The sequence below is a fragment of the Elgaria multicarinata genome, chromosome 19, assembly GCF_023053635.1.
Source record: "Elgaria multicarinata webbii isolate HBS135686 ecotype San Diego chromosome 19, rElgMul1.1.pri, whole genome shotgun sequence".
Classification (NCBI taxonomy): domain Eukaryota; kingdom Metazoa; phylum Chordata; class Lepidosauria; order Squamata; family Anguidae; genus Elgaria; species Elgaria multicarinata.
The window spans coordinates 9027618-9052861 of record NC_086189.1 but is presented as its reverse complement, the minus strand read 5'-3'; the positions used below and the strand labels follow the sequence as shown (position 1 = coordinate 9052861).

General features: G+C 46.9%; 1 protein-coding gene across 1 annotated transcript in view; it reads right to left on the bottom strand.

Moving 5' to 3' along the window:
• Positions 1-2269: 2269 nt before the first annotated feature.
• Positions 2270-25244, bottom strand: part of BRINP1 (BMP/retinoic acid inducible neural specific 1) — a 141971-nt gene continuing 118996 nt past the window's right edge. The window contains exons 6-8 of the mRNA XM_063144775.1: positions 18596-18832; positions 16765-16987; positions 2270-3942 (exon numbers count right to left, since the gene is read on the bottom strand). Of these exons, the coding sequence (XP_063000845.1) occupies positions 2802-3942; positions 16765-16987; positions 18596-18832 (1601 nt within the window). The 3' untranslated portion in view covers positions 2270-2801. The remainder of the gene's footprint in view (positions 3943-16764; positions 16988-18595; positions 18833-25244) is intronic.

The window sequence follows — 25244 nt, the reverse complement described above, 5'->3', positions numbered from 1 at the left end:
TCCCAAGGACTTCCTCTAATAGGTAACGAATGACCTCCTCTCGTTTCCACGGCAACCCCGGGCTTCGCTCTCAGGGCCACTCCAAGTGGGCATTCAGTCGCTTCCGTTGCTGTAGCATCAACGCAGTATTAATACGGCAAGCTGACGCAATTCACTTGATCCCGCACAACGAGGCCGGCAGGATGGTAACTGAATTGAAAACATTGAGCAGGGGTCGGAGGGTGAGAGTTTTAAGCAGGCTCCTAGCATTGCCTGAACTCCTCTCAGCTTACTCACCTCAACTTGCCTTCCTTGTTCCCGTCCTCCCACTGCCCGAAGCTGAAGAAAGACTAGATCTTTCAGGCTTCTCCTCTTCCTCAGTGGGGAGTTTAATTTTTTCTTAGTCTACCCCACCGGGGATATTTATGGTAATTCCCCATTAAATGAGAAAAGACAGTACCAGAGAGCATAAGGCGAACACAGTGTGTGCGTGTGTGTGTGTGTGTGTGTGTGTGTGTGTGCATGTGCGTCATTCTAGCTGTGGCTGCTAGACTAGTCATAGAATCAAAATCATAGAATAGCAGAGTTGGAAGGGGCCTACAAGGCCATCGAGTCCAACCCCCTGCTCAATGCAGGAATCCACCCTAAAGCATCCTGACAGATGGTTGTCCACCTGCCTCTTGAAGGCCTCTAGTGTGGGAGAGCCCACAACCTCCCTTGGTCATTGGTTCCATTGTCATACTGCTCTAATAATCAGGAAGCTTTTTGCCTCCCCTCAATCTTCTCTTCTCCAGGCTAAACATGCCCAGGTCTTTCAGTCTCTCTTCATAGGGATTTGTTTCCAGACCCCTGATCATCCTCGTTGCCCTCCTCTGAATATGCTCCAGCCTGTCTGCATCCTTCCTGAAGTTTGGGTAAAAAACTTATTGCTGAGTTCTCCCTAAGCGAACCTTTCCCACTGTGGTACCCTCCACGTCTTTTTGACTATAACTCCCAGGACTCCTGTCCATTGGCCATGCTAGAATGGCATAATGGGAGTTGAAGTCCAAAAGCATCTGTAGGGCACTGGGATGTGGAAGGATACTTTACCCTTTGTCAATGGTTGCTAACCAGCCATGGTGCTATTGTCCTGACAAAAAGAAAAGGAAAAGGTCCCCAGTAACTTCATCAGTTATGCTTGTGAAATCTATAGGGATACCTGAAGAAGACTAGGGCTATGCTCTGCTTCTCTTCGGTTCAGAGAAGCAGGAGCGAGGCGGCCTGATTCGCCTCCAGAAAAGGCGCAGGTGAAGAGAGTTGGGGGGACTGCGGATCGAGGTGAAGAGGATCGCCTCAATCCGGAGCTCTGCTTGCAGGTAAGTGGGGGGGGGGAGGGGGACTCATTTGGCGGTGCCGGCGGTGCTCGCACCACGTAAGGGAGCAGGGACGCTTACCTGCGTCCGTCGCGGGCTTCAATTGAAGCCCCGGTTGAAGGAGGAAGTGAAGGCCGAGGCCTCTTCCGGCTTCAACTTGGGCCTCAATTGAAGCCCGTGATGGACACAGGTAAGGGTGCGGGGGGGGGCTGGCCTACCTGGCGCTGTTGGCACTACCATCCATGCAGTGGAGGTGGCAGCGGCGCCAGGTAAGGAAGCAGGGAGGAGGGACGCTTACCTGCGTCCGTTGCGGGCTTCAATTGAGGCCCCGGTTGAAGCCGGAAGTGAAGGCTGAGACCTCTTCCGGCTTCAAGCCAGGGCCTCAATTGAAGCCCGTGATGACAGACACAGGTAAGGGGGTGGGGGATGGCTTATCTTGTACTGCCGCCGCCGCTACCGTCCATGTGGCAACGGCGACGAAGCCGGATCTAGCTCCGCAGAGCAGAGTGGGAGACGGGCAGAGCGGCGCGAAGAGGATCGGGCCTGATCCGGATTTTCCGGATCGGGCCATGAAGCGGATTGGGGGGGGGTCCATGCACAGCCCTAAAGAAGACCTCATCTGGTCGAAATGGAGATACACTGGGGTTCCGTAGACATAACGGTTAAAGAGATTTGTCACAGCTGCTAACGTCGTCGTTGAATAGACCAGCATAACTGATACAGTTGTCTTGAACCTCTGACGGATTGTGTACATCTATAAACCAATTGGCACAGTTATCAGTGCATTTCAATACCGCTATAAAGCAGTAGTGTAGATCTAGCCCAGTTGAACCACAGGCTTGAACAAAATGATCACTGGTGGCTTCTTTTCTAGTGATGATGTTCGTCCCAGAGTGGGGAGAATGATTCAGAAAAAAGCTTCCATAACACGTCACAAAAGAAATAGCTTTTATCTTTAGCCATGAACTCCCATGAGGAGAAATGGCAGCTCTTTGTACATGTACACATAATTCTCTCTTTCTCACTCCATTCCTTCTCCTGCTTCTTTTTGGCACCTGCATAGCTGAAATCTTTACAATTAAATACAGGAAATCTCAAAAAAAACCCACCCATTTCTGCATCTTTGTTATTTCTCCCCAGCCATCTTTACTGTGTCATCAAGCAACGTCCAAAAAGAGTCTCATGTTCTCACCCTGTTCATGAGCAAAGGAATAACAAAACATCCCTGGCTGTTTGACATGGCTGTGCAAACGGTTTTGTTTTCATTTCCTAACAAAGACCTTTCTCTCTTTTGAATATTAATTACATTTTACAAATTTTCATATTTTTTCTCTTTAAATCTCTTTTATCTTCTTCTTTTAAATGTTGGCTTGTTTTGTGTGTGTGCGTGTGTGTGTGTGCGTGTGCGTGTGTTGTTGTTTTTACAGCAAAAAGGTGAGTCTGGTAGTACGTCAGTACATAAAGTCTGGGTTAGCAGAGTTTGGCTGTCATCTGGTCAGACTGTTTGAGGATTTCAGTGTTGTACAGATCCAGTGCGTGATTGACGCGGATGATCTCGCTGTTGGTCAGTTTCAGACGGTGTTTGAGCATACAAGAAAACAGATCCAGCTGGGGTTTCCCCGGCGCTACGGGAGGTGCCAACCTATTGATTCGGTCCCGTATATCCAACAGCAATAGCATGACGGAAGAGGAAGAGTAGAACTGCCCGCCTTGCGTGTAGGATTGATTGACCTGCTGGACAGCACTCCGTAACAGGTCGGCGTTGAAGCGCAAGCTGTAGCCAAACACCTGAATGTCTGAGATCTTGATGTAGAACTGACGCTTATTGGGATCCGAAAGGTCCACGGGTCCTTGGCCGGTCTCGTTGCGCATCAAGGAGGGCAGCCGAGTCCGGCTGCGTAGGTAGATGTGGACGGTCTCAAAAAAAGTTTTCCACCGGTTTCCTAGAAGGAGGGTCCAATTATAGCACTGACTGTTCTGCAGGCGGATTTTTTCCCAGCGTGGGTAGCCAAATTCCCCAAAGGGCATGTTCCAGCCTTCGGAGTGGCTCCCACTGAAAGGGTTGACGTAGACAAAGAACATGGGATCCAGGCTGCTGTTGCGCATCTGGCAGATGCGCATAGAGATGCCAATCACCATGTGGATGAAGTCCATCCGGTTCTTGTTGCTCTTCAAGGTGAGGGACATGCGCTTGCGCCACCGGGGGTCGAAGAAGGTGTCCAGGCGGATCTCGTTGCTGATGAAGGTGGTGTGCACGTACAAGCGGGAGTCCATCTTCTGCAGGAGGTATTTCAGCTCCAGGTCCTGGAAGTCCAAGTCCGTCTCGAAGCTGATGAACTGCTCGCTGCGCTCAGAGTCCACGTTCTGGGGCTCACAGCGACCCCGGGAGAGACGGTAGCCCTTGTTGCACGATCCGCAGAGGGAGATGTTGGCCAGGCTGCACATGGCACAGCTGTTGTTGCCGCCGATGATGCACGGGATCGGGCGTTGGCACAGGCTGGTGCTTCCATGGCAGACACAGCTCCGCTGACTTTCCAGAAAGGTTCCCCAGAATCCATTCTCATTGCAGTACAGCAGGGACTGGACCCGGGATAGCCACTGCTGTATTGTCCTGAAAACAAGAAGGCAAGGATCATCAGGTGCAAACCCCTGAAGATTGCAGACTAGAGCATCCCCCTAAAGCAGTGGTGGGCAGAAAGTAGATCTCCAGATGTTTGGACTTCCAGAGTTCCCGGATCAATGATCATGCTGGCAGAAGCTTCTGGGAGTTGAAGTCCAATACAGCTACAGATCTGCCTTCTAAACCACAATGGCACTAAGCAGAGGTGGGAAAGCTCTCCTCAGTCCCCATTGGAAAGGCCTGGGAATGAACGACAGTTTTCATACCCACCCATCCCATCAGCAAATACCTCTGCTCCAAACTGGACACTTCTTCAAAGCAGCGCTCATGAAACCAAGAGATGTTTCTCCATGACTTTGGTAGGGGACTGCTTTGAAGAACTGCTCCCAGACCAACTGGGTGGCCGGCCACCAAACGCTCCACATAGGGGACCCTTGGGGCAAGAGGCTTTATTATTTATTTATTTACAATATTTATATACCACTCCCCATTGAAAATTTCAGAGCAGTGTACAAAATAAAATGAAAATAAAAACGGAATAAAACACTTAAAACAGATCTTAAAAGAAGCAAATACAGTGACTTATGGCTGGACATTAAGGAAAGGCTTCCTGGAATAATGATATTTTCAAGAGGCGCCGAAAGGAGTACAACGTTGGCGCCTGCCTGACCTCCAGAGGCAGGGAATTCCACAGGAGGGGGGCCACCACGCTGAAGGCTCTTCCCCTGGTGGACTCCAATCAGAGGATGGAACTAGGTGGAACCACCAGGAGCAGACTCTGGGTTGTCACCATAGGACTAACAACGGAGGCACTCTAAGTAGGTCACCCACCAGATTCCAGAATCTCATTGGCCCTATTCAGGCATTGCGCCTGAATAGGGTAGGTCACAGGGACAAGCAGCCAGGTGCTCTCCAGATGAGATGAACTATGACCACCACGGGGTTTGCTGGCTGGAGATGATGCAAGTCCAAAATATCTGCAGGGCAACAAGTTGCCATCTCTGGTACACTAATATGAATAAGAGGGATTGAGTTGTTTATACCAGTCTCACCTCCAACATCCTTCTGCATGTCGCCACCCCTCTCAGTTCCCAACTCTTGGTACCCATGGCAGTCCCCCCTATTGAGGCTTTCCTTCCTTCCTATCCATCGGATTCTTTCCAGTGCTCTTCTTTGCCCGTGCTAATGAACACCTCTATTGCATCCCAAAGGCTGAGTGTCCTCAGTGGCTCTGCCATGACAGCACGGGCTAATGAGAAATTAGGATGCCGTCTCCATAGATTGGGAGGCGTGATTACAGACCGCGGCTCTCAGAGTCGGATTAGCGGAATTCACGGCACCCGCCCGACTTGACCCTGGAATAATCATTAGGTTGTGTGCGGTATCAAAGGCAGAATTTAAAATGACACAATCGCACAGACGTACAAGGCAGCATACACAGAGAGAGAGGAGGGGGAATGGGGAGAGTTTGGAGGAGATGCATTGGGGGCAGAAGGGAAACAGAGGAGCAGATACAGTTACAGGAGCTGAGTTGGAGGAAAGCATACCATGTTATGGGGACAGAAGCTTCAGATCATATGGGAAGCTCCCCGGTCCCCTTCTTCCCATATCAACTAAAACAGGAGTGGGCAACCAGCTGCCCTCCAGATGTTTTGGACTACAGCTCCCAAAATCTCTGACCATTGGCCATGCCGGCTGGGGCTTATAGGAGTTGTAGTCCAAGGCATCGGGAGGGCACCAGGTCATCTGTCCCTGATGTAAACGTAACAGTCCCTGATACGTGTGTGCAACTCCAAGATGAGATCCTTCTACTGATCTACCCTGAATTCAATTTCTGAGAAGCCCCGGGGGTGAGGTGGACATTACAGTGGCAGGCGGGACCCAAGGCAAAAGGATGAGGCCACACTGGAGGCCTTCAAGAGGCAGCTGGACAACTACCTGTCAGGGATGCTTTAGGGTGGATTCCTGCAGGGGGTTGGACTCGATGGCCTTGTAGGCCCCTTCCAACTCTACTATTCTATGACTCTCTAAGAGCTCCCACAAGAGACTGGAAGAACTGGGCGAGTTTAGCCTGGAGAAGAGAAGATTGAAGGGAGACATGATAGCACTCTTCAAATACTTGAAAGGTTGTCACACAGAGGAGGGACAGGATCTCTTCTCCCTCATCCCAGAGTGCAGGACACAGAATAAAGGGCTCAAGTTACAGGAAGTCAGATTCCGGCTGGATATCAGGAAAAACTTCCTGACTGTTAGAGCAGTACGACAATGGAACCAATGACCTAGGGAGGTGGTGGGCTCTCCCACACTAGAGGCCTTCAAGAGGCAGCTGGACAACCACCTGTCAGGGATGCTTTAGGGTGGATTCCTGCATTGAGCAGGGGGTTGGACTTGATGGCCTTTTAGGCACCTTCCAACTCTACTATTCTATGATTCTATGATAAGATAGGCCTTTGGTCTCATGCAGCAGGATACAGGTGTCCACATGACCTTTTTATTACCCTTCTGGTCCTTCATAATACCCAAACCTGCTGAGAATGAGTGCAAGGAAGAAGCAAAAGGAGGAGGAGGAGGAGGAGGAAGCAGTCGAGAAAGGAAATGAATCAGCAGTTTTGTGCTTGTCTGGGTGTTTGGAAGCGTGAAAGGGCTGTTATCACATGACTTGTTTGTTCTGAAAGCTGCCAGCGTCTCTCACTCTCTGTTCCTCACCTGCAAGTCAGAACTTGCAGGGTGGGGGTAGCGGAGAGCCACTGGGAGCTATAAATATTGTCTAGCAGAACACACCCAGCAAGAATGCAGAGACCCCCTCCCACCCTGTGCCAAGGGTGGCAGTATTACCATTGCAAATTTCTTGGAGGGGGGGAAAAGGCTATTTCAGGGAATGGATCTCCCCAAGAAGTTTGATTGCCCTCTGTTTGTTGGCAAAAATCAGCATATGCCCATCCCAATATGGGAAAGATGGGTGGTATATTGCAATAGTTGAGTGGCATGCATGAACACAAGCAGGCATTGTTTTGTCATGGCTTCTCAAAATGGTTCTAAAGTCAGAAGCCACCCTGACTGTTAGAGCAGTATGACAATGGAACCAGTTACCTAAGGAGGTTGTGGGCTCTCCCACACTAGAGTCATTCAAGAGGCAGCTGGACAGGCATCTGTCAGGGGTGCTTTAGGGTGGATTCCTGCATTGAGCAGGGGGTTGGACTTGACGGGCTTATAGGCCCCTTCCAACTCTACTATTCTATGATTTTATGATCTATGATCGTCTTCTTTTTCTTTTTCCTTTCTTTTTCTTTTCTTTTTTTATTTATTACATTTTTATACCGCCCAATTGCCAAAGCTATTCTTTCCAGTGAGGATGTTCAGGGGTCTGGAAACAAAGCCCTCTGAGGGGAGACATGATAGCACTTTTCAAATACTTAAAAGGTTGTCACACAAAGGAGGGCCAGGATCTCTTCTCGATCCTCCCAGAGTGCAGGACACGGAATAATGGGCTCAAGTTACAGGAAGCCAGATTCCGGCTGGACATCAGGAAAAACTTCCTGACTGTTAGAGCAGTACGACAATGAAATCAGTTACCTAGGGAGGTTGTGGGCTCTCCCACACTAGAGGCATTCAAGAGGCAGGTGGACAACCATCTGTCAGGGATGCTTTAGGGTGGATTCCTGCATTGAGCAGGGAGTTGGACTCGATGGCCTTGTAGGCCCCTTCCAACTCTGCTATTCTATGATTTTGATTCTATGACTAGTCTAGCAGCCACAGCTAGAATGACGCACATGCACACACACACACACACACACACACACACACACACACACACACTGTGTTCGCCTTATGCTCTCTGGTACTGTCTTTTCTCATTTAATGGGGAATTACCATAAATATCCCCGGTGGGGTAGACTAAGAAAAAAATAAACTTCCCACTGAGGATGAGAAGAAGCCTGAAAGATCTAGTCTTTCTTCAGCTTCGGGCAGTGGGAGGACGGGAACAAGGAAGGCAAGTTGAGGTGAGTAAGCTGAGAGGAGTTCAGGCAATGCTAGGAGCCTGCTTAAAACTCTCACCCTCCGACCCCTGCTCAATGTTTTCAATTCAGTTACCATCCTGATGGGGTTGGACTTGATGGCCTTATAGACCCCTTCCAACTCTACTATTCTATGATTATACGAAAAAAGGGTATAGAACTGCAGCTTCTCCTAGGGAAAATAAATGATCTAACTTTGTTTTGGTTTTTTTGCCAATTAGTTTGCTTACCATAGGGGCACTTCTGAATATATTTCATGTGGAACTTCCAGTGAAATATCCGCAGGCACTCTTCTCCAGAACTATCTATATTCTGTTCTCATTAGGCTTTTTGGCATTCCCCTCTCCATTAGGGATTTGTTTACCTAAATATTCTTTGTACCTCTTCAAACCTTGGGGATCCCATCTTGTGCATGAGTTGCATCATTTTGGCTGTCTAAGCCATGACACTTTCACCCCCAAAATCAGAAACAGAGGGAGCCATCTTCCTTCGGAAGGCTAACTGAATCTGGGTTCAATTATTGGTGCAAAAGCACAAAATTAGGTGAGTTCCCATTAAAACACAAGCTGAACTAAATTCTCCCTTATCCCTGTGCAATGCAGGGGTGGAGTTGGTTCAAACAGCGATGTGCCGACCACATGCAGATCAGTGATGTGTGGTGATGTCCTTATGTATTAGCAGAATGCACAGTGCATTGATGTGCAGAATAAAGTGTGTATCTTCTTTTCTGTGGGGTGTTGGAGCATTGTTTTTAGGGTGTACTCCATGCGAGAAGGAAACCATCCAAAAGTTTGTTATATGATCTTAGCTGAATTCTGCTACTCTTTTAATCTGGAATGCTTTGAAAATCTGATCTGGTTTTGCTTTGCCCAGGTTTCTCCTCCTGGCCAAGCTGCCATTTTTTCCTCTTTTTCTTGCATTTTTCTCGGCTGTCTTCATATTCCCCCCCTCTAAGCTTCCTCCCACGTACCTGCTCAGATTAGCCCCATAGCGCTAAGCTTTCACGGTTGTTGTTTTTGCTACCAGGCGACAGCGATCCTTTGCATACCAGGAAGTGAGTTTAAGGGGGGAAATGTAAAAAAAATCATTAAAAATCAACAGATGACCCAACTCAATTCAAATTTGGTATGCTTAAAGCTCTCCCTAATATCTATTACTGTGCCAATTTTGGTGTCTTTATCTTTGAAGCTTATGCAGATGTAAGCATTTCTTTAAGATCTTGCTCCTGTGCCCCAGCGGCGGCTGGGAAGAGGGGCTAAATACGGTGAATCTCTTTGCTTTATTGCACAATTAAGGCAGGATGCATTGGGAGTACTTCACAATCAAAGCTGATTATAAGGTGGAAGACTTCTGAGTCCTTTGCATGCAATTCGCAGTGATTGCACAGTATAACGCTGGTGTGATAAAGCTCTCTCTCTCTCTCTCTCTTTATCTCTGGCCTTAGCTAACCTACCTGTTATTCCGCGACGGAGGAAGGAAGATCTCGCGTTGTGTTTAACATGAGATCCCTCCTTTGTTTACATGCGACGTGCGACAAACTCAGAAAGAGAGGCATCGCGCCCGCCATTTTAAAAAATTTTCTTAAAGGACCAGCAGCGCATGAATGCTCGTGCACAAAAGGTAAGTCCTTTTTTAAATTTAACTTTCTTTCCCCGCTCCACCCCTACCCCTGAGGAGCGCTGCTCCCCATGTGCAGCTTGCAGCTCCTCACGAGGAATCGCACAGACGCGGGTAAACCCACTGCAACCGGCCACACGTTCTGTGGTCTCAGGCTCAGCCTGGGACCGCGGAAAAACCGGGGCCAAAGGCGAGGGTGAGATCCTGGGGCAAGGGATGGATCACCCCTCCCTGATCCCGGGATCCCCTGTGCGTCATGTGGACGTACGGAGACGATCCTGGGGTTTGCCCTTGGATAAACCCCCATCCAGCTATAGCCTCTCTCTCTGTCTCTCTCCCCCCCACACAGGGCTTCATCCCACATACCAATTTCCTGCGAATTATCCCCATAGTGTAAAGCTGTTGTTGTTGTTGTTAGCTAAATCACACTCTGCGCGGCGGCGCTCCTAAGATACTTTGCATACCAGGAAAGGGTTTAAGGGGGAGAAATGTAAAAAATCATTAAAAATCAACGGGTGACCCAATCCAATTCAAATTTGGTGTGCTTAAAGCCCTCCTTAATATCTATTACTGCGCCAATTTTGACGTCTTTATCTTTAAAACTTACACAGAATTATGTTTAATTTGTACTTTAAACATCAAATCATTCTCCTGCACCCCCAGTGGCCACTCGGAGAACAACAGCAGATTCGCTCCTAAAGAGGTAGTTAAATAGGTCGGTTCTTTTATATATGAAGCACAATTAAAGCGGGACGCATGGGCGTGCTTCACAGTCAGAGCAGATTATACGCTGGAAAACTTTGGAGTCCTTTGCACGCAATTCGCAGTGATTGCACAGTATAACCCTGGTGTGATGAAGCTCTCTCTCACCCACCCACCCTAAAACACAACCAGCCCATAAATTGCTCAGCCCAGCTCAGAGCTCTTAAATCTATCACTCCCCCAAGTTAGGCACCTGCCCTGCAGCTGGCAATACATCACCACCCATTGAGAAATTAGACAAACAGGTCAGCGGAAAGAGAAATGAATCCTGCCTTCGATTCCATCTCCATTCGAGTCGCCGCTAATTTTAGTTTTAATTAACTTCATTTGCTGTGCTTGTTTTGCAAACACGATCTAGACATGGGGAGAGGGAGGGGGGGAGAGAGAGAGGGAGAGAGAACTTTCTCTAAAATTTGGACTCACACCTTTCTGAGCCATTAACACTGCCTGAATGCCACGTTCTCTTTCAGCACTCAGCTCAATTTTGCTTCATTTCCGGAAGGGCAGCTGAGTGTCAGTCCGTTCCTTTAGGCTATAATTGAATATAGAACATACTATTTCTATTAGACCTTTGTGAATGGGACAGAGAGTCTCATGCTGTTAATATAACCACTCCATCTTTTCAAAGGCAGTGGCACATATTAACTGCTGCTGTCTCAGTTGGGGCTTTCACACAGCCAAAATTGCCCCAGTATGGGGTCGTCCCGGCTCTAATTTTGTGCAAGGGATCTTTGGTACACTCACGTTGGACATGCGACAACGCTGGGATTGGAAGGGGCATGGGGTTGGGGCGTGGGCAGTGAAGTTCACTCTGGATTAGTCAAAAGGAAAACCACACTTATTTTTTGCATTCATTCCCTATCTGTTAGGATATGGCCTCTTCCGGCTGTATCCTGAAAGCAACAATTTTAGCTTAGAAAAATAAGGAGGGTGAGGGGAGACATGATAGAGGTGTACAAATTCATGCATAGTGTGGAGAATGTGGAGAATCAATGGCTTGAATAACATAGGAGATTATCACCTTGCTAGGAGTGTTTCTGCAGACATTTCTTATCACCCCCTTGAGGAAGGCCTTTGAAAGAACGCCGGCCAAAACATGTCGGGCTTTGAAATAAAGAGCTTTATCACACCAGCGTTATACTGTGCAATCACTGCGAATTGCATGCAAAGGACTCTGAAGTTTTCCAGTTTATAATCTGCTTTGACTCTGAAGTACTCCCATGCATCCTGTTTTAATTGGGCTATAAAAGCAAAAGACTCGCCGTATTCTGATACTAGTTTTCGAGGGTATCGTCCGAGCGGCCACTGGGGCGCAGGAGCAGGATTTGAAGAAAAATCAAACAAATGCTTACAGCGGCGTAAGCTTTAAAGATAAAGACACCAAAATTGGCACAGTAATAGATATTAAGGAGAGCTTTAAGCATACCAAATTTGAATCGGATTGGGTCATCGTTGATTTTTTAATGATTTTTTTTAACATTTTCCCCCTTAAACCCACTCCCTGGTATGCAAAGGATCCTGCCGCCCAGTAGCAGCAACCACGCCGACAGCTTAGCACTGTAGGTGATAATTCAAGGGAAACAGGTATCTGGGATGAAGCTAACACACACACACACACACCATCCTCAGAACCTGTTTCTCCCTTTTTTCTGTCCTGACTTGGATGTCCTGACTTTTGGCTTTTTTGAAAAAGAAGAGTAACCTGATACACATCACAGTGGTAGTCAGGATTGATCTTCTCTTGTCTGCAGACTGGGGGGCACTATCCCACCCTGGATTCTTCTTCTTCTTCTTCTTCTTCTTCTTCTTCTTCTTCTTCTTCTTCTTCTTCTTCTTCTTCTTCTTCTCCTCCTCCTCCTCCTCCTCCTCCTCCTCCTTCTTCAGAACATAAGTGCCCTGCTGGATCAGACCAAGGGTCTATCTAGTCCAGCACTGTGTTTACACAGTGGCCAACCAGCCATTGGCCAGGGATGAACAAGCAGGACTTCTTCTTCTTCTTCTTCTTCTTCTTCTTCTTCTTCTTCTTCTTCTTCTTCTTCTTCTTCTTCCTCTTCTTCTTCTGGGAATTATGCTGCACGACCATTTCTAGGGGACCTCTGGCAGTGTGGGTGAGAATAGTAGCTGCTGGTTGGTATACCCCAGAAAGGGCTTGTTTGCCATTCTCACCAGCATATCCACTTCCATTTTGTTGACACACCCTTGAAAAATGGCAAAATCCCCCCCTCCCCGTTCAATCACCTATGAACTGGGCAGTGGAAAGAATGGGATGGGGGGTCAGCTCAGTATCAATCTAGACATGGTGAAAACGATAACCATGGGGTGTGTCTATATAAGCCCTATATCCCGGGATCTTCCCGGGATCGTCCCTGTGCATCCAAATGACACACAGGGGTTCCCAGGAGCAGGTAGGGACAATCCCTCCATTTTCCTGGGATAACCCTTAGGTGTAGAAAGGGCCATGGTCTCCTCTCACATAGAATAGGACACACTGCATGTATCCTGAACTATAATGCATGGATCACACACTTCTCTAAAGTTTATCTCCCTTCATTTGCTCACAATCATCCATTTCCTATCTCTTAGAATCATAGAATCATAGAATAGCAGAGTTGGAAAGGGCCTACAAGGCCATCGAGTCCAACCCCCTGCTCAATGCAGGAATCCAACCTAAAGCATCTTGCCTATGCTCCATTGAGAAGCCCATCTTCCTTGGCAATCATTGGCTAAGCTTGCCCTGATGTCACAGAGGAGCTCTGTATCTGGTATGCCCCTCCCCTTGCCTTTGCCTTCATTCCCACTCCAACCATGATTGGATCCCGGAATGGAGGCGTTCACTCAAGTATGCAGAGCCTTGGCCAGTAAGTGCTTTAGAGGTCAACGCCACCTCTCTTTCTATTCTCTCCGTTTCTTTTTCTATCCCGCTGACCCCTCCCCGCTAGATTTGCTAGAAATGCAGAATGACAAACACGAGGGGGGAAATGCTAATAGGCCTGGTGGTGTTGACTTAAACAAATCAGGCACATCACTCATTTAAAAACTCAGCTGCCATCACGCATTTCGTCCGAGCCCGCCCAGATTTGATAGCGCGCATTCTAGAGACTTCCTTTCTGCCTCGCTGGCTGTTTTTCCTTCCGCTTCCCCCGCTCCCCCAACAAAGAGAAGTGAAATGTTAAAGACATATTTATCTAAAAGCTTTGCAGGGGCACGCATGGATGGAGAGATACTAGGTGCTTCTTCCAAGGCCCTCATTTTGATGAATCAAAAATAATATATGTATGATTTCCCCCAATCCCCACCTATCCAACCTTGTTTCCTCAGCCATTTATTCCTCCCCTTGTGAAAGTCAGGTGCATTTAGAGCAAGGCCCTTGTGGTGCAGAGTGGTAAAGCAGCAGTTTCTGCAGCTGAAACTCTCCCCACGGCCTGAGTTCGATCCCAGCAGAAGCTGGTTTCAGGCAGCCGGCTCGGGTCGACTCAGCCTCCCATCCTCCTGAGGTCGGTAAAATGAGTACCCAGTTAGCTGGGGGAAAGGGAATAACGGCCGGGGAAGGCAACGGCAAACCACCCCGCTATAAGGCCTGCCAAGAAAACATCAGTGAAAGCTGGCGTCCCTCCAAGAGTCAGTAATGACTCAGTGCTTGCATTAGAGGTTCCTTTCCTTCCTTTTCCGTGGTCAAATCCGACTCAACTGGGCTCCTGATCCAGCCCTGTGGTTCTCCACAAATGCCCATGTTCCCTGTTCTTGTAGCCACACAACTTTTCCCTTGATCACTAACCATTTGGTAATTTCCCATCTTTTGTACTCACCCCTTTCATTTCAACCTTTTTGAATGAAGAAAATACAGCGCACAAGCCAGGAAAACACCCCCCCCCCCAAACTCATTGGTGGTAGAAGAAAAGAGGGTGGAGGAAGGGGTGGAGCTCCCTGGAGTCCCAGTTTATGACACCAGGAGGGCTTTATTCGGCCCTAGTGGCTGAGACTCCTCAGCCCGGCACTGAACACATAATTATTTGGTGAGAAATAGTAGGTGGTTTTCATTGGGAGGGTAGGTTACCCCTGGTGAAAATACCTCCTCCTTAAAACGGGTATTAGCCCAGAAAAGGAAGCACCCAATAGAGTCCATGGGCAACACAGACAGAGAAAATACAGCACACAAGAACCCTTTTTGGCTAACCTAAGGAGGAATGGGAGAACTATTTATTATTATTTTATTTATTGCATTTATATCCCATCTTTTTTCCTCTAAGGAAGTGTATATAATCCTCCTCCTCTCCATTTTATCCTCACAACAACCACCCTGTGAGGTAGGTTGGGCTGAGAGTCTGTGACTGTGGCCCAAAGTCACCCAGTGGGTTTCCATGGCTGAGTGGGGACTAGAACCCGGATCTCATGACTTCCAGTCCAACACTTTAGCCACTACACCACACTGGCTCTAGACATATACAAAAGGCCTCTCACAATTCTCCACCCTTTGTGACCAGAGAAACTGGAGCAACCATTTCACTGAAGTTCTCCAGTGTAAGGAGACATCCTTCAATTCCCTTTTTGGGGTGGGGCTTATCATACCATTATCAATGGCAGTAGCATAGGCTACAATGGTTGCATTATTTTTGCTACAAGGAGAAGCAACTGTGTTGGTGGCCACCATTTTTCAGCCTCATCAATGCCTAAGGCCTCCCAGAGGTGAAGAACAAGATGGCAACACCACCCATTTCATGCACAAAAATCGACCAGAAAGGCTGTCAAAGCTTTATTCGACACTGATAATGGGACGGCATCCTCACACCTGAAAAAAAGCAGGCTAGTTTTGGGGGTTCAGGATAGGCCTAGAATTCCCTCCTCCAACACCGTGTTGCCACCTCTCAGCATTGTCCGCCTGAGACGATTGTCTCCCTATTCCTAACGGTAGAGCCGGCCACGTCTAGACCTAGCAGTGTTCTCAGGCATAGCACGTGCGGGGGTGAAATGGAAGCCGCTACAAAAGAGTCACGGAGAATCTTTTGAGAAAAATCTGCCGAGTGCCCTTCTTTGTCTAGGGAGATGAGAAAGAGAGAGAAAAAAGAAACCTCCAAGCAATTTTCTATGAAAAAGAAAATCATCAGAGAAACCTTGTCTTAGCTTTAGCGTAGACATATTGCATACAGACAGTACCAAAGACCCTAGAGAGCCCACTAGCAATCGGAGTAGATACAATTGGGTGAAGTGGAGGAATAAAACAGGGTCCTATTAGGGATATACAGGTGTTATTAAATTCATTCCACGTGTTTTTTGTGGATTGTCAGTCTTTCAGCACTTAAGAAAGCTATAAAGACTGATCTCTTCCGGTAGGCCTATCCAGGGGAATTTTAGGATGGTTTTAGGATGCTTTTAGGAAGTTTTAACAATGTATACTATGTTTTAAATCAGTATTTAATGTATTTTATGCTTGCTGTTGTTCCTCGCCTAGATGAGGATGGAGAGGTGGGTAAGAATTATTATTATTATTATTATTATTATTATTATTATTATTATTATTATTCTGCCATCTGCTCATTGATGGAAAGGTGTGTGTGTGTTTTAGGGATGTATGAGAAATTCATGCCACTTGCGCAAGACTGCATTAATGCAAGGACAAGTCTGCACTACTGAGCATGTGCGTGCTATCTCGGAAGTGAGGCAGGTGGCTACTAGGAGAAGGGCCTTCTCTTCTGTGGCATCCCGGTTGTGGAATGAGCTCCTCAGAGAGGTCCGCCTGGCGCCTACACTGTAATCCTTCCGTCGCCAGCTGAAGACCTTTTTATTCTCTCAGTATTTAAACACTTAATTTTAACTTAAATTTAAATTTTACTGTTCTAACTCTGTATTTTAATCTTATATCGATTTTGCTGCGTGGTTTTATTCTGGTTGTGCTTTTTATACTGTATTTTGTAATTGTGCTTTTAACATGTTGGGTGTTTTATTATGGTTTTAATTTTTGTGAACCGCCCAGAGAACTTTGGCTATTGGGCGGTATAAAAATGTAATAAATAAATAAATAAATAATCAGAACCATTTTGATTCAGAAAGGGCGTTTTTTCTTTTGTTTTGTGATTTAAACTGTCCTCCTTCCCTCAACCTGTCACCAATCTTCTTGAAATTTTCAGGGGATGTAAAACCAACATTTCTTTCCGGCACATGTAAATTTCAGCACGATTGCTGAAACATTTTCAATTTTATGAACGTTAGAATGACCCCCCCCCCTCAAAAAAAGCTGTCTGCATGTCCACAGAATCCACATGACTCAGAAAAATCCAGTTCGCTAAGGAATCCACACGTTGGATTCATAGAACTCTGATCTCATCCAGATCCATTGTGGACCTCTAGTTCCTCTATTGTACACACACACACACACACACACACACACACACCACAGACACACTGCAAGCGCTAGAAGAGGTACCTTTCTCTAGGCAGCTGGTGGTTAGGGTTGTGCCGACATCGGATGCTGAGGCCGAAGAGTTTGCGGGCGGTGCGCTGGATCTTCTGACGCTGGACCTCCATGGAGCTCTGCAGGAGCTTGTACCGGTTCTGAAGGTCCCAGTCATTTCCCCAGTGCTGGTGGATGCTCCCAATGGTCAGGAAATGGTTGTTAGGTAGCCTCTTCATGAAAGATTTAAATTCATCTGGGAAATGCACAAACACACACATGCACCCATGAAGCCAAGAGTAGACCTCATGGGTGGGGGTGCAATATACATGCCATCTTTCCCCATCCTTTCTCAAGCGTGCCTGTATTTCTCCATGTTTGGGGAGAAGTATCATGGCTTAGTGGTAGATCCTATGCTTTACATGCAAAAGGTCCCAGGTTCAGACCCTGTGTCGTGATTCCAAGCCCTCCCACCGAGATGTAAGACAATAAAGAAGCCTGCCATGCAATCCACAAAGCTTGATTCAGGAAATTGAGCAGGTCCGTTCCTGCATTGATTCCTGCATTGAGCAGGGGGTTGGACTCAATGGCCTTAGAGGCCCCTTCCAACTCTGCTATTCTATGATTCTATGAAAGAATCATCCTCCGAGGGAAGCTCGGAGGATGTCAACAAGGGAGAGGGCCTTCTCAGTGGTGGCCCCCCAACTGTGGAATGATCTTCCCGATGAGGCTCGCCTGGCGCCAACGTTGTTATCTTTTCGGCGCCAGGTCAAGACTTTTCTCTTCTCCCAGGCATTTTAACAGCATTGAACAACGTTAAGTTTGTTTTTAATGGACCCCAGAATTGTTGTTTTTAAATGGATACTGTTGTTTTTATACTGTTTTTAATATTTTTGTATACTTTTAATGTCTACTATTTTTAATTGTTGTAAACCGCCCAGAGAGCTTCGGCTGTGGGGCGGTATATAAATGTAATTAAATAAATAAATAAATAAATAGACATCTCTTCACACCTGAAGGGAGTGTGAATGCTAGGAACTATCCTCTAAGCTGAATTAGCTTAACAAAGCAAGGCAGTTGACTATCAACCGACTGTTCAGTTTTCTGCAGTGACAGACAGACTTTTTTCTGAATGCCTCCTTCATGGAGGGTCTTTAAGATGAAGCCTCTGCCGAGTTGCCAACTTAGTGGAGTGCCTCCCACCTCCTCTCAACTCCACCCACTTGACCCTGTGGCAGACTCTGGGATCTGTCTATTCAGATGTTCCCTCCCCCTCCAACAGAGTCTGAGTTCCCAAGGGGAAGGTGATCTCTGAGCCTGGGCCTCATGTCCGATAAGCTCCTGGCAAGATTATTCCTTGATTCCTGAAGAGTCTTGGACGATACCCTCACCCACTTCCTGTCTAGACTGCTGCATGTCTGCTTGTTCCACTTCAGCCTCTAAGTCTGATTCAGGTCCAGAAACCCAGTCCTCCACACTACTGAGAATGGACCTGATCCTGACACCCTGGAGTCTCCTTTTTAGGTGCTGAGAAAATCATCTCCCTTGTTATAGTGGTTTTAAATGTATGTGTATTTTGCTTGTTTTTGTGGTTTTTAATCTTTGTATATTGTTTTTAAATGTGTTAAGTGTGAACTGCCCAGAGAGCTTCGGCTATGGGGTGGTATACAAATGCAACTAATAATAATAATAATATCAACAACAACAATAACAACTCAGCTATCCCCAACCTGGTGCTATCTAGATATGTTGGACTACAACTCCCATCATCTCCCAGCCAGCCATGGAAAAAGTATCTGCTCTGGTAAAAGGCATTTCCTATTCAATTCCTATGAAAACACCCTTACCCATCTCCCTCCATTACCTGAGTTCTCCAGTTCTTTGTAGGCCTCTGTCCAAGACTTTCCCATGTTGGCCAACGTGTATTCCATGATCTGAATGTCGGTGATGGGGCAATTGCATTGTGGGAATTCCTCTGCACACTGGCAACCACACTGGCTGTCTCGGCATACGTATTCCCCCTCTCCATTGCACATGATGTAGCTCAATGCTGACTGCACAAATTTCTCTTGTAAATACTGTGGGAAGATGACTTGGAGACCTAGTGCAGAAAAAGGAGAAGGGATTTTAGGAGTGTGCGAATTACCAAAACTCGTCTTCGCCAACTCTCATCCCAAAGCTCATTCTGACTTGAATCTGAATCAGATTGTGGGCTTTCTTTCTTTCTTTTCTCCTGAAAATCCATATATATTTTCCCCTCTAAATGCATGCATCCATTGCCGTGCACATCTTTGAAATGTACGCATTCTTGGCTCGTTGATGAAAGAATATCTGTGCACATTCATCAAAACCACACCTTTTTCCCCCTCCCCATTTTACAAATGTACGCATCCGTGAATCGCATCCCAAGCTCAGGAGTGGACACCGACTGAAGTTTGCGTCCGAATTCCACATTTTGTCCGGAAGGTACGAAATGGGTAAATCCTGATTTAAAAAATGAACTGAAACAAATGTCTCATACATCTCCTATAGAAAATGGAAATAGTGCAAGTGGGACTTGTAACAAAATGTTGCAGGGTAGCCCCAGCCACTCCAAAATATATGGCTGGATAGTGCGGTGGTGGTGGTGCGTGTTTTTTCTCAACATGTTATGGAAAAATAACTGATTTCCCACTACTCCCTCCTCCCTTTCTTTTCTCTCCCATTCCTTCTTCCAAGATCCCTCATTTCCCTTTCCCAAAATGCCACCCTTGGGTGATTTCTAAGTGATTTTGCTGAGTAGAATAGACCCCCTACTCCCAGGTAGGAGAGAAAAGTCCCATTTACCTATTTGGGTAAGGTCGCTTACCAAACCAGGGAGGGAGTGGTGGACAGGGATTAGTAAAAGACAATGGGATACATGACTAGGGTGACCAACTGTCAGGATTTCCCCGGATTTGTCCTGGTTTTTGTTCTTTCCATGGTGTCAGGGGGGATTTTCGATAATTTTCAATAATGTCCTGGAATGACACACCTTCCCCTTTAAGGCTGCCATTAGCATGGCAGGAGGGAGTGACATGCTTTCTTGAGGCACATCATTCCCCCACCCCGAGCTCCAATTGAGGTCTTAAAGGGGAAAGTGGGTCATTCGTGGACATTATAGAAAAGGCCCCCATTGGAGTGGATGGTGGTGGTGCAGAATGAAATCCTTTCCCCTCCTCCACTCCAATCGGGTTCTTTAAGGTGGCGGGGGAATAACGTACTTTCTGCAGGACTCAGAAAGCTGCTTCCCCCCCCCCCACACACACTAGGTGTCCTCTTTTTTGGTTTCCCAAATATGGTCACCCTATACATGACAGGAAGGTCCCAGGATTCATTACTAAGGGAATCATGTGATAATGGAGTTTGCAAAGTCAATAGAGTCTCTCACCCATCTGGGCATGTCAAGAAAACAGGGAGGAGGATCAGCTGGGACGATCTGAGCAAGCAACCAATTATTTGCACACAGTGTTTCCCCCCTGTATAAAACGAAACGTAATGTTCCGGGCCTTTTCCCTTACATTGACAAGGGAGAGGGACCTTTATACAAAGAGGTTTTTGGTACCTGAGGTGGAAATAAACTTTCCTTTTGAAAACCTACATCCGGATGTTGTTGTTTTTATTTGGTTCAATTGGTTAGTATTCCACAATATTTATAACAAACACTAACTTGTCCCACATACACAATACAGGATATTAGATAAAGCTATTAGGGGCTGGAGCACCACCCTCACATGTAGGTTCCTTTCCCCCCTCAACAGTCACTTCAAGAGTCCATATGCCTGGGAATCTGACAGTTCTATATTCACATTTCTTTTCTTTTCATTTGTGTACACAAACACACAATCACTCACACACAGACACACACTTCTCCAGTGGGAGGAGAAATAATAATAATAATAATAATAATAATTATTATTATTATTATTATTTATTTATATAGCACCATCAATGTACATGGTGCTGTACAGAGTAAAACAATAAATAGCAAGACCCTGCCGCATAGGTTTACATTCTAATAAAATCGTAATAAAACAATAAGGAGGGGAAGAGAATGCACCAAACAGGCAGTATAAAAGTCAGAACAAAATCAAGTTTTAAAAGCTTTAGGAAAAAGAAAAGTTTTTAGCTGAGCTTTAAAAACTGCGATTGAACTTGTAGTTCGCAAATGTTCTGGAAGAGCGTTCCAGGCATAAGGGGCAGCAGAAGAGAAGGGATGAAGCCGAGCAAGGGAAGGAGAGACTCTTGGGCAGGCGAGAAACATGGCATCAGAGGAGCGAAGAGCATGAGCGGAGCAATAGTGTGAGATGAGAGAGGAGAGATAGGAAGGAGCTAGACCGTGAAATCCTTCCATGCTTTTTTTGGGTTGGGGCTTATCATACCATTAGCAGCACAGGCTTTTTTTCTTTATTTTATTTTATTTATTATTGAATTTCTATCCCACCTTTTTTTCCTCCAAGGAACCCAAGGCAGTGTACATAATCCTCCTCCTCTCCATTTTATTCTCACAACAACAACAACCCTGTGAGGTAGGTTGGGCTGAGAGTCTATGCCTCGCCCAAAGTCACCCAGTTAGTTTCCATGGCCTAGTGGGGACTAGAACCCGGATCTCCTGACTCCCAGTCCAACACTTTAGCCACTGGTTCCTCTCCATTCCCCCCCCCCCATGATGGTTTTATTCCTGTTATTCCTGCCGCCATTTTTGAGAAGAAACCAACTGTGTTGGTAGCCACCATTTTGCATCCTCCTCAATGCCCGAAGCCTAGGGCCTGCGGGATGTGAAGAACAAGATGGCCACCCCTCCCATTTCATGCACAAAAGACGACTAGACCAGCATTTGAAGTTTCTTTCGACACTGACAATGGTATGCTGCACATTTCTCCACATGTAAGGGATATCTTAGTATGTCAAAACTGCTTCACTTCCAAAATGATTGAAACTGAACCACCTAGGTTTTCTATAAGAAGCAATGGTGTATGGGTCTTCTCTCTCTCTCTCTCTCTCTCTCTCTCTCTCTCTCTCTCTTAATTTTCTTTTGTTGTTCTTCTTGTTGTTAAAGAAACTGTTCCACTAACAGTGCAGGAAGGTGCCAAGAGGCCTTAAAACCTACTGGAGATTTGAGGGCAAGAGCACCACACAGCATGGGCGCTGCAAAGTTGAAAACCTCATCACATTTGCCAGCTACACCACTCAGGCGGTGCGGAACGCACACATTAGAATATCAAACAGGAGCAGTTATAAAGACAGGGTGTCTAGTCCAAATGTTTTGCTGCCGTTTCTCATACAAGGAAGCCTTGGGACACATAGGACATGTCTATACGAGTCTTTATCCCGGGGATCATCTCTGTGCGTCCACATTGACACCCAGGGGATCCCAGTAGCACGGAGGGATGATCCCTCCATTTCCTGGGGATAAATGGGACAGCTTTTAGCCCAATTTTTTCCTGTGGTCTTGGGAAAGTCCCAAGACTGTGGAAGGTGTGGCCGGCTGTCCAGGCTTCATCCCACCTCCTCGTGAGTAAATGCAAGGAGGCAGGAACTGGGTATGGAGCTCTTCAAGTGCTTCGTGCCCATCAGGGGGGAGTGAGATCAGTTTCTTCTTCTTCTTACCTTTTCATTGGAACTCCCTCTCATTTTTTTAAAAAATGTTGGCCATGACGTTGTTCCGGGACATTGCGCGGCCGTCTGGACACCCAGAAAGGATCGCGGAAGACGGTCCTCCCCCTACACCCTTGTGGAGTAGACATGCTCATAGATACTACTAATTTACCCAGTTTGAGCCACAATGGCGGTTTCAAGGCTAGCAATGTCCATACAATCAATGTGTGCAAGCATTTCTTTAGAAAAGGACGGCTCCTTGGATAGATGGTGAAATATTTGAAAGGGGAGAGGTGAAATGAATTTTTCTCCCTGAGTGAATAGACTGGTCCTGTTTTCACTTGGGAATAACCTACTTCAAGATGGGCTCAGAATCAAAATGGTGTTTGCATCCCAGCTCTGTTGCTTCTCAAGCACTCCTGAAAGTCTCTTGCCTGGCCCAAGGGAAAAAAGGAAAGGAAAGGAACCTCTCGTGCAAGCACTGAGTCATTACTGACTCTTGGAGGGACGCCAGCTTTCGCTGACGTTTTCTTGGCAGGCCTTATAGCGGGGTGGTTTGCCGTTGCCTTCCCTCGCCGTTATTACCTTTCCCCCAGCTAACTGGGTACTCATTTTACCAACCTCTGGAGGATGGAAGGCTGAGTCGACCTGAGCTGGCTGCCTGAAACCAGCTTCCGCTGGGATCGAACTCAGGTCGTGGGGAGAGTTTCAGCTGCAGAAACTGCTGCTTTACCGCTCTGCACCACACGAGGCTCATAGCTCAAGGGAAACAAACAAACGAACGAACGAACGAACAGCATTACTTTGGGAAGGGAACAAGAGAGCTAGCTATCTCTCCTCAGATGCAGAGATGCAGATGAAGTGTTAACCACCAATTTGGATGGCTTTAAAGGAGGGTTGGATAAATTCCTGGAGGAGAAGGCTACCAGTGACTCTTAGCCCTGATGGCTATGTGTTATCTCCAGTATCAGAAGCATTAAGCCCATGTGCACCAGTTGCTGGGGAACATGGGTAGGAGGATGCTGTTGCACCATGTCCTGCTTTGTGTGTCCCTGGTCGACAGCTGGTTGGCCACTGGGTGAACAGAGTGCTGGACTTGATGGACCTTTGATCTGATCCAGCAGGGCTCTTCTGATGTTCTTCTGTCCGTGCAACTTCTCCCACCATGAATGAGATGCAGAGCATGAGTGAGTGTGAACAGCAGAAGGGGCAGGGCAAGTATCCGATGAGTCGGACCTGGGGGAGTTTGCTCATTGCTAAGACAGAGTATAGAATCCAGGGCCAGATCTACACCAGGCAGGATATAATCCTTTGAAAACAGTTTGAAAACTGTATATGGGGTGTGTCCTGAGCCCAAACAGTTCTCACTACCATTATAAACCATTATAAAGCTATAGTGTAGATCCTGCCCAGTACTGTTCTACATCGATGTAGGATAAACAGCTTCAGTAAAAAGGCCTCCGCAACATTCATCGGTGTCTGAATGAATGAAAAACTGAATCCATGAAAAACTGCCCTGGTTTTGTCAGCTTTACTTTCATCATGGTTCAAGAAACAGAAAGAGACGTTGGTGGAGTCAAGGTCAATGAAGGAACCCTAAGGCTGCAACCCTAAACTCAGTGACATTAGAATAAGTCCCACTGTATTGGGTAGGATTTACTCCTGAGTAGGGGATTGCAGTGTAAATGTCCCTCTTCTGGTGGGCAAGTACACGCCTGTGATTTGCAATGACGACTCCGGCACACAAATGCGCACAGCGTCTGGATATTTCTGTAATCTCCTGCTCATACCCAAGTCTGTGGCTTTCTATCAGAGAGCCTGAGGCCCCCGGAGTATTCACAGCTGTTTCCCTGTACCTGATAAGTTCTGCTTGTCAGACTCAGTCAGTTTCTGATGCGCACGAGGTCAGCACGCAAGGAGTGCGGAAAGCCGAGCCTTCCCAGAAACCCGGCACAGTCCTGTTTTGCCTCCTCGCTGAGGTCCGGAATTTCAGGTGGGCAGACAAAAGGAGTCTAAAAAAACCCAGCAATTCCATTCAACTGCGGCATAACGAAGGTGGGCGGGTCAATTGCAAAGCTGTTGGTGCTGCCTCGGTTCCGAAATGTGCTTATCTAATGCCGACAGCCCGTCGGAGTGGAAGGGGAAGGAAGCATTAATGCACTGGGCAGAGCCATGCATGGAGGAGAGGACAGCTGGGGTCTCATTCAGGAGCTTGGCTTAGGGTGACCATATGAAAAGGAGGACACAGCTCCTGTATCTTTACAGGGAATAGAAAAGGGAATTTCAGCAGGTGTCCTTTGTATGCATGCAGCACCTGGTGAAACTCCCTCTTCATCACAACAGTTAAAGGACCCCTGCCCTCTTGACCAGATACAAAAGAGGGCAGGGCTCCTGCAGCTTTCACTGTTGTGATGAAGAAGGAATGCCACCAGGTGCTTCAGGAATACAAATAACACCTGCTGAAATTCCCTTTTCTATCCACATGTTAAAGATACAGGAGCCCTGTCCTCCTTTTCATAGGGTCACCCTAATATAAATATTCTAATAGGGAACTCAGGTGAGGAGTGCCACCAGGATAGGGCCACTAAGGGACAAGAGGAAAGTATTTACATACCCAGGTTAATGCTGAGATTCTTAAAGGAAAAGTTTAAAAAAGAACATAAGGGGAAAGCCCATCACCATTGACTGACTGAATGTGCTAAGCACCTACAGAATGTCCCATGTCAGCTGGCAAAGACAGCTGGAAAACTGATGGCGGAATGGAATATCCATCAGGAGGGCATGGCTGGCAGGAACCCTGAGCAGGAGCGCTGCTGCCAGGAAACGAGGGCACATTACAACCTCAGGTGGCAAGTGCCATGTTTATTATAATGGTCGAAGTCACCTTTAAGGGTGAC